This window comes from Bolinopsis microptera, chromosome 3 (genome assembly GCF_026151205.1).
Source record: "Bolinopsis microptera isolate Bmic1 chromosome 3, MBARI_Bmic_1.0, whole genome shotgun sequence".
Classification (NCBI taxonomy): domain Eukaryota; kingdom Metazoa; phylum Ctenophora; class Tentaculata; order Lobata; family Bolinopsidae; genus Bolinopsis; species Bolinopsis microptera.
Genome location: NC_087074.1, coordinates 678,768 through 694,172, shown reverse-complemented (window position 1 = coordinate 694,172; position 15,405 = coordinate 678,768). Strand labels below are relative to the sequence as shown.

Here is a 15,405-nt window from a genome sequence, read left to right as displayed (position 1 = left end):
TGGAATACAATAGATCCAAATCATGATTTATTTTCAGGTTATTGTTATAAGATGAGCAGTGGAGGTTGAAATACTAGATTGAACGAATGAAACTTCAGACTTGCCAATTAGTCTGTAAATATAAACTTAATTTGAACAGTTTTGATAATAAATGCTGGTTGGGACTGTAAGCCAAATCTTAACAATTGACAGCCTTTTTCTAGACAGAGTATTTAAAATAAATAAGATAAAATGGTACCTTTACGTTTGTATTAAAATAACATTGATTAAAGGCAACATTAAAATAGAGGTCGGATTTGAAAAACAACCGTGAAAATCTGCAACGTAATAAATAGATGGTGAACAACAATGAACATATGAATAATGATCATTGTAACCTAGAGCACATTCTTTACACGGTAATGTCAGAATTCGATAAATGTATGAAGCAACGCAGTCAGTTAAAAACGGAAGTACACTAGCCGAATAGAAGGCGAGACAGAAATATCAAACTTGTTACACTCCAAAATCTCATGTGGTATACTTGAAACAAACAGGCATGTAATGTGCCTAAACAATATCTACCGTGCATTGCCTCCCACTAGTAGCACGACTCACGGTAACACACTACAAAACAATAAGATCGTCATTGTCCTCAACCTCAATCTCTTCTCTATTTCTCTTCCTCGGAGTCAGACTGTTACTCCCAGTCCCCTCACTTAACCTCTTGTTTGTCTGGAGAGCGCTAGCAGAGGGTGGTGGTGGTGGTACTGGTGCTGCGCTACCCGACACAGTGAACTCTACCGGGTTTTCTCTACTTTCTGAGAGTAAAGTACTGTGTAAAATGTTCACAACCAACTCATACTCTTGCAAGAAATCATCACATTTCAGCCGGCTATGGTTTGACACCCCAAAATGACCTAGAGTTTTATCGTTGTTCTGTTCAGTCTCCCCCTCCTCGGAAGAGATAATGATAGTTCCCTTCCCATCCTCAATCTCCACATCAGGGGCCACCATACCCAGGTGTTTCTTCAGCACCCTCTCCTCAAACCCTCCCACAGTCATGGTATCAGTGTTCAGGGTTACAGTTACTTCAGGTCTCTCTGCACACGCGTAACAACTCTCCCTTGGTCTCTCCAGAGGAGAAGGGACTATGAGCTTCCGCCGGTTGGTAGGTCTCCGCTGTAAGATAGACATGGTACACTTGCTCCAGTCCTCCCGCAGGATCTTCATCCCTTCCAACACAATCTGACCCGCTATGATAGCGTTGGTAGTTGCGATAGCCGGGATTATGTTTCCAGCCATGCTCTTAACATCGAACTTGCTCTTTTGTTCTATAGAGAAAATACTAGCTCTAATGTTTGCGGTGGCTGTGACAAAGTCCATGGCAGGTTTATCATCCTTATCCCAGGTCAAGTATCCACTTGACTTGTACTCCCGGCTAAGAGATCTGACGCTTTCCCTAAAAACATGTACACACTCCTGAATAGACCAGGGTCGTTGATCCTTCAGCGCGTACACACCATTCTCACTGCCTTCACCAATCTTTTGAAGCTGACTCAAATCCAAAGGAACCGGAGGTTTTCGAGTTTTCCATAATTTGTCCATGGTTAGGAGGTACAGAATATCGTCGTGGAACATTTTGTGAAGTATTTTGTCGGGGTTGTAGTCGATGTTTTCCACCCACTGCCGTGTAGATTTGCGGGTTGTTTCTGTTTCTGAAGAAGCTGCCACTGCTCCTGAAAACATTTTTCCGTTAGTATATTTATAATTAGTATCGGTAATTTGGTGGTAATTATTTAGTAATTTCGTGTAAGAAGCTACATTTCTCGTTAAAAAACATAAATATGAATATCGGTACCGAAAGCCGGAAGCTGTGTTCCCAAGAAAGCTTCAGAACAAAGCTACACTCAAGATTCAGTTATAATATATACAGTTATACCTCAGCGCTGTTCTTGCCACTACTCAATCGGGTATTAGAATTTGAGTGTCAAAATTTACACTGGTGGTACCCTGACACTGGTCAGTCAACAGAAATACACTTCCTAATGACAGATACTGTATAAAATATGGATATATTGCGTATGTACCATTTTAATGTACGAATTATGTATAAAGGCACATTTTGAAGAAAGCTCATCAAATTTGATTAAAAATCCTGAATATAACCAATGACTTAATACCCGATAAAAGTAATTAAATTAAAGCAATGTAATATGTATCTCATTAGTATCTAATTACTAATTACCAGCCTCAGCCACAGCCTCCGGATCAGCAGTATCCGGAGACACGTCCTGGTCCGGATCAGGTTCTCCGAAGAGCTGGTTAAAGAGGTGTTTACCCCACACTATACAGTGGATAGGCTCCGAGGGAGTGTTCCTGATTGTGCAGCCTGGGTACGATTTAACGTCACTCTTTTTCTGGTTGCACTCGTAGCACTCGTATTTTCCTTTCTTTATCACCTGTACTTGTCCTTTGTAACCACCTGTGAGAATAGGTTTATCTCAGTGTAATGTTATTTAACGTATATTATTACATTAGTTGCGCAGTATCATGCTACCCCCCCCCCCCCCCCCCCTGCAGTATCATGCTACCCCCCCCACCTCCCCCCCAATTTTGACTTTTGTTTTTGTGTCCAAACTAGTAATGACTAACTATCTCGAAAATTAACTCTTAGTAAATGTAAAGTGTAGATCCAATGTATTGATGAGATAACGAAGTGCTATTAATTGGAGACAATGTGCATATTTCCACTAAGTACTGTAACTACATAGTAAATATCATTATTATTGTCACTATAAAAAGACGCACTATACTAAAGCGAAGTTTTGATATTTAGTTATTTGTTTAGGGAAAGATTGGAATAGGGCGTTGTTTTTAACTATGCCTTGTTCACAACTTGTATTTAATAAATAATGATAAAGTGTGTGCACCTGTTCCGGACTCCACAAGAGGCACATTAGCAGCTAGACACATCCTGTTAACATGTGTCCGTGCAGCTAGGTTATCCAGCGCGTTCATTACCACTGTGAACTGCTTGAAGAACTCAGCGTTAAACTTCGGTGATATGACACTGAGGGAAGTTTATGTTTATGTTTATGTAAAATGTACTGCTAAAGCTAAAGTTGTAACTTCTAGGTACCGTAAATCAAAATATAATTTTTTGAAGCATCAAAAATCTATGAAGATTGTCTAGAATCGGCTAGACTTAATTTAATATTAGCTCTTTAATGCTATCTTTGAAATTAAAGCAGATTGCAGAAACTGTTACCCTGCGGATCTTAAGAACACGCTAGCTAAGTATGTAACTACAGTAAACAAGTTTATATCTTTACAAACGATAAGTCAGGTGACAGGTAATAAGTCAGGTGACAGGTAATAAGTCACGTAACAGGTAATAAGTCAGGTGACAGGTAATAAGTCAGGTGACAGGTAATAAGTCAGGTGACAGGTAATAAGTCAGGTGACAGGTAATAAGTCACGTAACAGGTAATAAGTCAGGTGACAGGTAATAAGTCAGGTGACAGGTAATAAGTCACGTGACAGGTAATAAGTCAGGTGACAGGTAATAAGTCACGTGACAGGTAATAAGTCACGTGACAGGTAATAAGTCACGTGACAGGTCAGGTGACGGTAAGTACCTCTCATGGTAGGTGGTGATGTTAACTGCAGGGTTGAAGAGCTTGACAGTGTTAGTAGCACACACAGCCTTGCTCTGCCCCACGTGGTCTCGCTGAAAGAGGAACTGTCTGTTCAGGTTACTAACATCTATAGTGTCTAGGTCTATCACGTGCAGGTTTGTGAAGCCTGTTAGGACCAGGTTCTTGAGGAGTTCGCACCCAATACCACCTGCACCCACAACAAATATCTTAGCTTTCTTGTTGAAGTTACGGTCTGTGTAAAGAGCAGCCATTGTGGTCACCAGCTTCAATGATGAGCGAGATAATGGTTAGTTTGACGATCAATTAATTATTAATTAATTTACATGTAACATTGTAACTTTAAACAATAACTTTCATTGTTGCTAAAGACTTTTAAAAATAACTGTGAATAGATACAGTTATTTATTTATTACTTGAAACTAAACAGTAAACATGTTAGTATTATGAATTTACAGCAATTTTCAGTTGTCCAACTGCAACTGGTAGAACGGTTCATCGTTATAATTGGTAATCAATGAAAAGCATGACAAGTATGATTGTAAAGAGTTATTGCGAATTTTAATAACAAATTACAACATTGCAATCATTGCACAGACGTACTGGAGTTAATCATCTAATTAATCATATCAAAACATTTAAACAATCATTATTTACAGAAAATGAGAAAAAGGGTGACAAACTTAATATATTAATAACTGATATGATCAACAATTATTGTGATAACCTAAGCAGTAAGCAACAAGAAAGTATTTTAAAAACGACCAGTATAAAACCAGGCTTGAAACATCACCAACCCTAATACAGCACCCTGCTGTATAAACCTAATACAGCACCCTGCTGTATAACATACTTTATTAAGTATAGACAGAGGATCTGTGACTTCTGTGTACAGCTGTCAAGACTGGGCCACAAACTTTAGATGTACATTCCACAATTGTGTCGTTTGAAAATTCCTAATTGTTTTTCTTCGATCAACATATTTCTAAGCGTTTAGTCGCATGGTAATTTAAGCACTGTAAAGAAACATTTTAAATAGAAATAGTTCAGATATTCTATAAATTGGGCACATTAATCTTTTACTGTAAAAATGGTTAACGTATTTCATTTTAGGTTTCTAGTTTCACAATTACCCTAAATAACGAAGAAATTTGAAAAAATCTCACAATTCAAATTGGACACACCCCAATTAAAACTAAAAATGTACAAATATCGAACTAATTATATTAAGCAACAGTTAACAGACCATACATTACTACATGTTATCATGAAATGTTATTTTAATGCTCTATGAAAACTATGGAATTTGGATCTATCTTTATCACTTTTAGTATTAACTTTAAAGCTTGAAAGTATTTTACATAACAGAAATGGTAACATATGCTTTAGCTTGGGCTGAAAAACGAAAATTTTTCTCAAAAATCTTGGACATCGTTAGCAGCCTCAGCAATCTCAAGTACAACAGTTTGAGGCGACTTGGTGTTGGACATTTCAGGTTCCTCCATTACTTCTGATAACCTCTTCTCACCTTCAGCCACTGGTGCTGTAGCTGGTGCTGTAGCTGGTGCTGTAGCTGTTGCTGTAGCTGGTGCTGTAGCGGGTGCTGTAGCTGGTGCTGTAGCTGGTGCTGTAGCTGGTGCTGTAGCTGGTAGCTCAATAGACCCTTCCATACTCAATCCGTTGAGAGACAATTCCTCGGCACTTTCATAATCCTTGTCCACATGATCATTACACAGATCGATCTCTGAGACGTGAATGCTGCGTTCCATGCCAGAGTTTATCGTCGTAAGGCTGTCACTGCGTTGTATTTCATCAAGGTAATCTGGCTCAGACATGATCATCTTAGCGATGTCACTGGATGAAGTCTCCTCTCCTGCAACATCAGTGGAATCCTCAGAACAATGAGAACTTATAAAATCTGAACTTGAAAGTTTTATGTCATTAACTAAGGTGGCTACTAAAGCATTCCCACCTTCGCTGTGGATTTCTGAACTGACTATGTGACGATAATAGTACCTGTACCACAAGTGGATGTTGATGATGCTGTAATTAACGTTGATGGGATCAAATTTAGATTTAAATATGTTCTTCATTGAGGTCAGCCTTTCTCGAGGAGACTCAGATTCAGCACTGAAAAACGAAGAAGAACCAACTTTACCAGGTTTATCTTTCTTCATTTTCTTTGACTTTCTACGACCTTTGTGAAAAAGGTGACTCGGTTTTCTGATAGCTTTGAGCATGAGAATTCCACTGCGTTCTTTCTTGGTTGGCTTTTTATCATCACCAACATCGTCAGTTCCCTTTGAGACAGCATAAGAATAGGACTGAGTGCGCGTAACTTGAAGGGTTTCATCAAAGGATGTAGTTTCTGAGGGAGTTTTTAGTATTTTGTCCTGCAAATCAAACAGCGGATTGACATATGTTGATTTCTGCTTCAGAACTTTTTGCCAAAAATCATCCACTACATCATTTTCTTTCCCTTTGCAGACAAGGGAAATGTCTCGTGGGCAGTTGAACATGAACACCTCAGATTCTCCAGTTAATATCTTATCAAGTATTTCCATGAGGTACAAATCAGTAAATTCGAATTCAGTGGGATACTGCAATATAATATTATGAACACAGTCCAAAAACATGATGAAGGTCGGATAGAAGTGAGACTCTGTACCCTTGATTGACATAAGAGACGAACAAAAGGAGTAGCCAGCAGATAACCATTCCTTGTTGATCAAGTTTGCAAATCCAGCTATTGTCCTGAAGTGTTTGTCACAGAGTATGAGAACTAGTGACACGACAAGACAGCTCATATCTCTGCCAGTTTCATCCATAACAACAACAGGGTTCTTATCACATTTTAATGTCCGAGCAATATGTCTAGATGCCCTTATCAGAGAGTGAATGTGATGAAACCATTTGCTCGATTCCAGGTTTTTATAGAAATACTCTCCATCTTTGACTAGACAGGCATTCCACAGTTTCTCAAAACTATTACTGATAACAGTTTCATCAGGACACGAGTCTTTCAAATGAGCTGTGCTCATAACTGCATGGGTTTTGGCTCGGCCATTATTGACAGTACTCAAGATCTTATTCAAGTATGAGTTATTCAGAATAGTCTGAGGCTCACTGCATCGTAAAAGTGACACCATAGTATCACTGTCTGTCCAGCACCAACTCATGTATCTATTGTTGGTATGACCCTCTCCAGTTGCCGTGACACTTTCAATACTGATAGAACTAGGGACAACAAAATATTTTCCAGTAATCCCACAGGATTTAAATTCTTTGTTCTCAACAACCTTCCATCTTGATTTCTTGATGTTAATTTTTAAACGTGAAAGTTCTCTTTCCCAGGAACTTTTATCCAAAAAACTACATATGCTGGAAGGTGAAGATCTGCCACACATATCTGCACTAGGTGATCCTATTTTCCGATACACTTTATCCTGAAGAGTTTTTAAAAATGCATACACAGTTTCGTCCCCCTTTTTAAAATGCAAAACAACCTCCCGGAAGTCCTTGCAATACAAAATTAATTTTTCAACCTGGATATCTTCAAACTCTGTCATTTCACCAAGGTCACTCATTTTACCATCTACTGATAGAAAGCAATTCTTTAGGTTGGGTAGGGAAGTGTAAAAACTAGTTTCCACGGTTTCGTGATGACAAATATCAGAATCATCTGACCCTGAAACAATTAACGAAATCCCAAGCTGACATATACAGAGTTTTCCCATTTTACCACTGCCACTCTCCGAACTAGTTTGATCATACTGAAAAACTCCATCTAGACTTGCAACAATGTGGTGTCCAGAATTATTTCGTGAACCATTTGAATGTCCATTATTCATCTCACCAACTCATATCTTGCATCATTTGTTAGTGCGATTCATAGCTGAAACATAACATTTTTAGAAGTGTTAGGAGATTTTAGAAACAAGTATTTAATAGCTGATAATTCTCCTTATCAACCTGGAGGGAGGTTCTTGAAACATGTAAATGATACAAAAGGTTTTCTTAGCAAGAGGTCTCAAAATAGATGTGTATATTGTTTTGAGTGGGTTTACTGTACAAACGGAAGTGGACTTGTCAGGATGGACGAGGACGTCGAGGAAGGGTATTTGAAGGTCTTTGTCAATTTCAAGTTTATAAGTTTAGTTTTCAACATGTAAATTGGTTCTATTTATGACTAGCAGCAACGATAAGGACACAGATTCCGGGCCTGTACAGATTTCTTGAGCCCCTTTGAACATAAATCCGGGAGTTACTCCACTAGTTCATTTTTTGTACAATTGTAAATTTATATACACAGTGCAGTTACTTTTGTCAGTTCCTGTGGCAGTTCAGTGTGCATTATAAGGCGTCACAAGAAATTTAAAATCATCAATAAAGTTGATTAGCATCGTCATCATGGGTAGTTTGATAATTGTACAGTTTATTGACGACACATTGACTGAATGTTATTTTATATTCTAATCTATATTCTATATTTTATTTATTTTTCAACAGACGACAACTTCCTGTTTTTTTCTTCTATATTAGTTACTCATATCTCTTGTACAGACTGTTTCACAAGGACATTGACAGATGATACTCACATTAGGCATTCATTATTGCATCTAAATTATTTCACTTGCATTAGGTTTAGAAATTTATTCTCTGGTTAACAGATTTCAAATGTTTAATTAATTTGTAGTATGACAGTAAGGTATATAAGAAATTATTTAATTTTGCTTGGGCTATTATATTGACTATTGAGGTTTAATGATGATATGGAATTTGAATTTTATATAAATTTACACTATGTGGTTGGGGCATTTTGCATAGTAAATATGGTTACTACTCCTATATATCATATTATTTGATCGGTATTCGATTTCTGATTATTTCCCTAGGAATATGATTATTATATCTCAATTTGGCTTTAGGTAGGGTGCCCCGCTAAAAGAACTGGATTCTTCCAGGAAGCATCCCGTGCACAGAGCTTGGTCTACATATTATATATTAAATTATTAACCATTCATTCTGTATGTGCACGAAAATTTATTTCAATCAATAAAAGTTAATTCATGGTTATGATATTTCAAGACATCTTCTTTCTTTTCACAAGTATTGCGTAATCAGCCAAGGGGGGAGGGAGGGTTTCCAAATGATCAAACTATTTTGACACAAAAGCTATGTGTAAAACTTGTTATTTCTGATCACACATTTATCTCTCTTTTGTGACGGAATACTTCTAACCGTGTTTACCCTTTCTAGCAATGACAAGGAAACAGGGATAACCGATTGGACTGGGGAGTTGCAGACCAGTGGCAGCACACTACCGGACGGGAGGGGTAAAAATGTTCAAAAAGTGATTGCGTAATAATATGTGAACAACCCCTAATTCGAGTGAGGGAGGGATGTCCGAACATGAACATGGCCTGGTTAATACCGCCAGGGATTTGTTGATCAAGATGTTAAGTCCCCCTTACTTCTCCCTTTACTTCAAGTCCATTGCTTTGCTTTGTAGCTTATATTGAATGAATGCGTCGTGTTGTTAGGCACTCAACAAACCATAATATTTTCGAATTTTTTCTATATCCGAATACAACAGCGAAAGAATTTAAACAAAAAATAAACAAAGATAAAAAATACGTTAAAAATACATTTTAGGGGCTTTTGTGTAATCATAATCGCTGAAGATATTGAAGAATTAGGAAGTTTGGGAAAGTATTTGGCTTTTACAATTTAATCCTACCAAGTGCAAAGTAGTGCACATTAATTTTAACAACAATTTTAACAACAATCCTAATATTTCCTCAAGTTTACCTCTAGTTAACTAATTCGTGGTTTAAGCTCTTATTTTATTTATGATTAAAGGAATGTAAAATAAAACTTATTGTTTCATTTAATTTAAATCTTTAAAATATTAGAATTAGAATTAGTATTAGAATCAAATTTACTATATGTACTATGTTCCATATTGTCCCTGCTTTGTATATGTAGCTGTATGATGGTTTAGGTGAAAGAATGAGTGTCTCTTTGCCAAGTCTGCCAGATGTTTCAAAGAGGGAGTATAATGATATAGGGATTTTATATTTCAAGACCTTGAAGATGTCATTAATACAATGGTAAAAGTACAAATTATGCGCATTCATGATTTCATGAGTGTTGAAGAGGGGTTTAGTATGCTCCTTTCTGTAAAATTTGTTGCCCATGATTTTCTCCCTGTAGGGTCTGCATCGTGCACTAGTTTTAAATTTATCCAAGTATGCTTCTTTATCACCAAACATTATGCGGGCACACATTTTTTGTGCTTTGAACAGAGGTTCGAAGCACATCGACAAGTCCTCGTGATCATGTGATCGCCTCGTGAGGTTTTGTAAATGCGCGGCACACCTTCAAGCTTAAATTATTCACCTTACTGAGGCAGCCAATCAACGCGCGGCTTTATTTTTATGATATGTTGTAGGTTTATACATTATAGCCTACCAAAACACGCGCCGAGTTGGACTCGTCGATGGTCTTGATTCGAAACAAATATTTTACTAGTATCACTTGTTAATATAATATGATATGCTTTATTGTTATTAATAAATACCAAAATTCAAAACTTGTTTTCCTCATGCTCGTGCGCACTTATGTTTATTGCAAACTACACGTGAATGGTGAAGCATTTTAAGTTTTATGTGACACAATTCAGCCAATCTGCCAATCAGAGGACAGGAATTAGTTAAGTGGAATCTGCAAAGTACAAAGTAAAAGTTTCGAACTTTTATTCGGCTCAAAGTGAAACTTTTCGGGATAACTCAAAATGTACATTTTTCCAAATTTTACCTTGTCATACGTTGTATGACCCGCCGCGCACGAGTGCGCGGCTCCCCTGTATCGTAGAAACTATAGTGAAGCGACAGTGGGGGTCACCACGTGATACAAATTTTACCCCTGGCGAAAACGTTATTTTTACGAGACGAACTGTTTGAAAAATGTTTTTATTTCTTTTATTTTTGAAAATAGGGTCTAGCCAGTAAAGTTTTCTGAAATTGACAAAAAGGTAAATTTTAAAAATCAGCATAGTTTAAAATCAAAATAAAGCAATGTCTTTTATTTACAAAAATAAGATTCCAAAGATGATTAGCTAAAAGTATGTTATTACTCACTTGAAAGGGATGATTTATAATTGTTAAATTATTACTTATTTTAGATATAATAATAATTTGAACAAGAATGCGAATGTACAGGTTGAATTGATTTGTGCAGGCAACAAGGTTGCCAGGTTTTTCTACACAGTGTAACTGTAAAATAAAGTTTTTACGATGTTTCCCTCCACTGCTCTCTGAGTGATCCAATGATAATAACATTTATAACGTATAATTGAGTTATAATTGAATTTGGAGCCACAAGGCCAAGGTTAATATTCAAATGTTTCTCCCAATATTTGAGATAGGGAATATATTGATTTTTTAAAGGGTATTTTTATATAAGGGACATTGTGACAATTATGTGTATATTGTTTGAATAATTTTACAAACAAAAATAATTGAGTTAGAAACCAACCTGTTAAGTTATCCCCGGACCAGTGTCCCGACAGAAGGCACCTGGGTTGTTAGTCGGTGATGGAGCAATTTACACTGAATCCATTATGAAGGAATTATAGTACATTGAAACTAGTATCAATGGTGAATTGGGAAATTCAAAACTTGCAGTTTTGAAAACCTTTAATATATTCATTACACTGAGTTCCGAAGTATTAAAGTAAAGTGTCTTCTATAGTACTCAGAGAAACTATTCATTTAGCTCAAAGCTGAACCCCTGAAGTTAATAAGTTAGTACATAATACAATATCACTCCTCTTTAAATATTTTAATAAATATTAAATCCAACGCAGCGCGCGTCTGGAACAAGCCAAAAATTCAAAAACATACAAAATGATATTAGATCCGGTCACACTCCTTCTTCCAAGAGTTCCAGAAACAAGACTAATTTTAATAATTTAACTGTCCCCCAAAAGTCAAAGCTAGAAACTCTCTTTACCGATCAACATACAAACGGCGCGGCGCGCGTGCGGCGACTGAAATGTTGACAACAAGATACTTTCTACAGCCTCGAAATCGTAAAAAAATGTAGAAAATGGGGGGGGGGGGGTGTCACGTCCGTCTATGTCCGCTTGTCTCATAGAATCCAAAAAGGACAGGACATAGGCGGACATAGGCGGACATAGACGGACATAAGCGGACATAGGCGGACATAGGCGGACATAGACGGACATATGCGGACATAGGCGGACATTAATGGACACCTAAATTGCTAAATAAAATGTTCAATTTTTGCTGTTATAGGGGGATCATGTTTTTTGTCCGTTCGGTACCCTATATTTTCAAAACGGACAAAAAATAGAGCGGACAAAAACGGACAAAAATGGACAAAAACGGACAAAAATGGAAATAACATTTAGATGCTTCCTCCTCCTACTCTTCCTCCTCCTCCCCCTGGGTCTTCCTGATATTCCTCAGTCCTCTTCCTCCTCCCCTCCTCAGTCCTCCTCCTACTCCTCCTCCTCGTCCTCAGTCCTCCTCATCAGTCCTCAACAGTCCTCCTCCTCCCCAGTCCTCCTCCTCCTCCTGAGTCCTCCTGGGTCCTTCTCCTCCTCTTCATCGTCCTCCTCTTCCTCTTCAGTCCTCAGTCCTCCTCATCATTCTCCTCAGTCCTCCATCCTCCTCCTCAGTCCTCCCCCAGTCCCCCTCCTCCTCCTCCTATTCAGTCCTCCTCCTCCTCCTCCTCCTTCTCAGTCCTCCTCAGTCCTCCTCCTCCTCCTCCTCCTCTTCCCTCTCAGTCATCCTCCTCAGCCATCCTCCTCAGTCCTCCTCAGTCCTCCTCAGTCCTCCTCCTCAGTCCTCCTCCTGGGTCCTCCTCCTCCTCTTCATCCTCCTCCTCTTCATCCTCCTCCTCTTCCTCCTCGGTCCTCAGTCCTCCTCCTCCTGGGTCCTCCTCCTCATCCTTCTCATCAGTCCTCCTCCTCCCCAGTCCTCTCCCAGTCCCCCTCTTTCTCCTCCTCCTATTCAGTCCTCCTCCTCCTCCTCCTCCTCAGGTCTCCTCAGTCCTCCTTCTCTTCCTTCTGAGTCCTCCTCCTGAGTCCTCCTCCTCCCTCTCAGTCATCCTCCTCAGTCATCCTCCTCAGCCATCCTCCCCAGCCATCCTCCTCAGCCATCCTCCTCAGTACTCCTCAGTCCTCCTCCTTCTCAGTCATCGTCAGTCCTCCTTCTCAGTCCTCCTCCTCCTCCTGGGTCCTCCTCCTCCTCCTCCTGGGTCCTCCTGGGTCTTCCTGATCCTCCCCAGTCCTCTTCCTCCTCCCCTTCTCAGTCCTCCTCCTACTCTTCCTCCTCGTCCTCAGTCCTCCTCATCAGTCCTCAACAGTTCTCCTCCTCCCAGTCCTCCTCCTCCTCCTGGGGTCTTTTGCTTGGTCCTCCTCCTGGATCCTCCTCCTCCTGGGTCCTCCTCTTCCTGGGTCCTCCTTCTCCTCCTCAGTCCTCTTCCTCCTCCTCCTCCCTCTCAGTCATCCTTCTCAGCCATCCTCCTCAGTCCTCCTCCTTCTCAGTCCTCCTCAGTCCTCCTCCTCAGTCCTCCTCCTCCTCAGTCATCCTCCTCAGTTCTCCTCCTCCTCCTCGTAGGTCCTCCTTCTGGGTCCTCCTCCTCCTCCTCCTCCTCCTGGGTCTTCCTGATCCTTCTCCTCCCTCTCAGTCATCCTCCTCAGTCATCCTCCTCAGTCATTTTCCTCAGCCATCCTCCTCAGCCATCCTTCTCAGCCATCCTTCTCAGCCATCCTCCTCAGTACTCTTCAGTACTCTTCAGTACTCTTCAGTCCTCAAAATGTTTGTCCGCTAATGTCCACCAATGTCCGCTAATGTCCATCCAAGTCCGCCAATGTCCGTCCGGGTCCGCCAATGTCCGTCCGAGTCCGCCAATTTCCGTCCGAGTCCGCCAATGTCCGTCCGAGTCCGCCAATGTCCGTCCGTGTCCGCCAATGTCCCAAAAAACACGTCCGTTGTCTCATAGAATCCAAAAAGGACAGGACATAGGCGGACATAGACGGACATGACACCCCCCCCAAAATGTTAACATTTGAGATAAAACATGTCACTTTGTCAAATAATTAAATACATCCATAAAAACAAGATAAAAAATTTAGCACTAAAGTACCCTCTAAGTTTCAATGGTTCATCACTCCCATACGCAAAAATTCGGGTATTAGTTTCAAATAAAGGGTAGGACCCTGATTGACACAAAATATCATAAGTTGACCTATCTATTATATTTACAGAGGCCCCGGTGTCTGGCAGAAACTGCACGGGGACCTTATTGTCAAAAAGAATGTTCACCCTCCCCTTCAACTTACTGGCATCAGAAGCAGCGAAGACCCACATATCGCTCTCCGTAGCAGCCTGTAACGACTGTAGCAGCCTGTAACGACTGTGCCACCTCAACTTGTTGTTCTGTCTGTTCATACTCCTGGCCTTCACCCTCATACGTCACATTGTTAGCTCCTGACCAACCACCACGCTGCCCATTGTAACCCCTACTTTGATTACCTCGTTGTCCATTATAGCCTCGGGAACCATAACCTCGGGAACCTCTCCAGCCACCCCTTTGACCTCTACCAAACCCTGGGTTTCCGTTGCAAAATTCTTTGAAGTGTCCATAACGCTTACAACTTGGGCACTGATGATCTCAATTTGGCTTTAGGTAGGGTGCCCCGCTAAAAGAACTGGATTCTTCCAGGAAGCATCCCGTGCACAGAGCTTGGTCTACATATATATTAAATTATTAACCATTCATTCTGTATGTGCACGAAAATTTATTTCAATCTCTAGCCGGGCAACTCCCTTCATGTGGATACACTCCGCCACATTTGTAATACTCCAAGTTTCTATAACAACCATGAGACGACCCTCTTCTAGCTCCTCTATCAGAATTACCTCCTCTATCAGAATTACCTCCAAACACCGCAAACGCTGGCTCTTCTTTTATCCTCATAGACGATCCAAGCTTGGTAGAAGACTCAATTCCCAAGCCTTTCTGAGTAAGCTCATTCAACTCTAAATTCTCTGACAGGGCCTTCTCTCTTATCGCCGTGTTAGTCGTCCCAAACACTACTTGATCCTGGATGTGTCTGTTCTTGTCTCCAGCATTGAAACCACAACTGCTTACACCAACCTCACATCTGTGCACAAAATGAGCGAAGCTTTCACCTTCTCGTTGACTTAGGTTTCTGTACCGGAATGCTTCATAAGTTGCATTCTTGCTCACCTTCATCTTTTTGTCTACCACGTTTCTTGCATGTTGGTATTCTGAAACATCAGTTGTTTCATCCTCCTTTTTAGCTTTTGTCTCACTCTTATTTAGCATGTAGACTTCCTTCACCTTGGCTCCCCCGCAAGTGATAAATAGCCCCAACTTCCTAGTATCATCTGTCTCTCCCACTTCCCAGTCCCATCCCCATAATGAAGAACTCGAGATCCTCGACCCATTCCTCATAATTCTGTCCCTCAGCAAATACTCTCATACCCACGTGTGCCATCTTTTCTCCTCGTCGCCAATAAAGTGTCTTCTATAGTACTCAGAGAAACTAGTCATTTAGCTCAAAGCTGAACCCCTGAAGTTAATAAGTTAGTACATAATACAATATAAAGGATCTTATTTTTAAATAAACTGTCAATAAAGTATAGAATTGAAAACTTGTTCATTATTACAATTTTATTCATGTTCTTATTATGAAAATTACAGATGG

The 15,405-nt window shown here is 39.9% G+C and overlaps 2 protein-coding genes across 2 annotated transcripts; both read right to left on the bottom strand.

The window, feature by feature from the left end:
* Window positions 1–109: 109 nt before the first annotated feature.
* LOC134813013 (SUMO-activating enzyme subunit 2-like) lies at window positions 110–3,908 on the bottom strand. The gene is made up of 4 exons (XM_063820676.1): window positions 3,621–3,908; window positions 2,913–3,052; window positions 2,228–2,464; window positions 110–1,718 (listed from the first exon to the last, which is right to left on the bottom strand). Exons 1-4 carry the CDS (start codon window positions 3,890–3,892, stop codon window positions 607–609), a joined length of 1,761 nt encoding a protein of 586 aa, XP_063676746.1. The 5' UTR covers window positions 3,893–3,908; the 3' UTR covers window positions 110–606.
* Window positions 3,909–4,133: 225 nt separating this feature from the next.
* Window positions 4,134–7,533, bottom strand: LOC134813007 (myotubularin-related protein 10-like). Its single transcript, XM_063820664.1, has one exon. It carries the CDS (start codon window positions 7,487–7,489, stop codon window positions 5,054–5,056), a length of 2,436 nt encoding a protein of 811 aa, XP_063676734.1. The 5' UTR covers window positions 7,490–7,533; the 3' UTR covers window positions 4,134–5,053.
* Window positions 7,534–15,405: the final 7,872 nt, after the last annotated feature.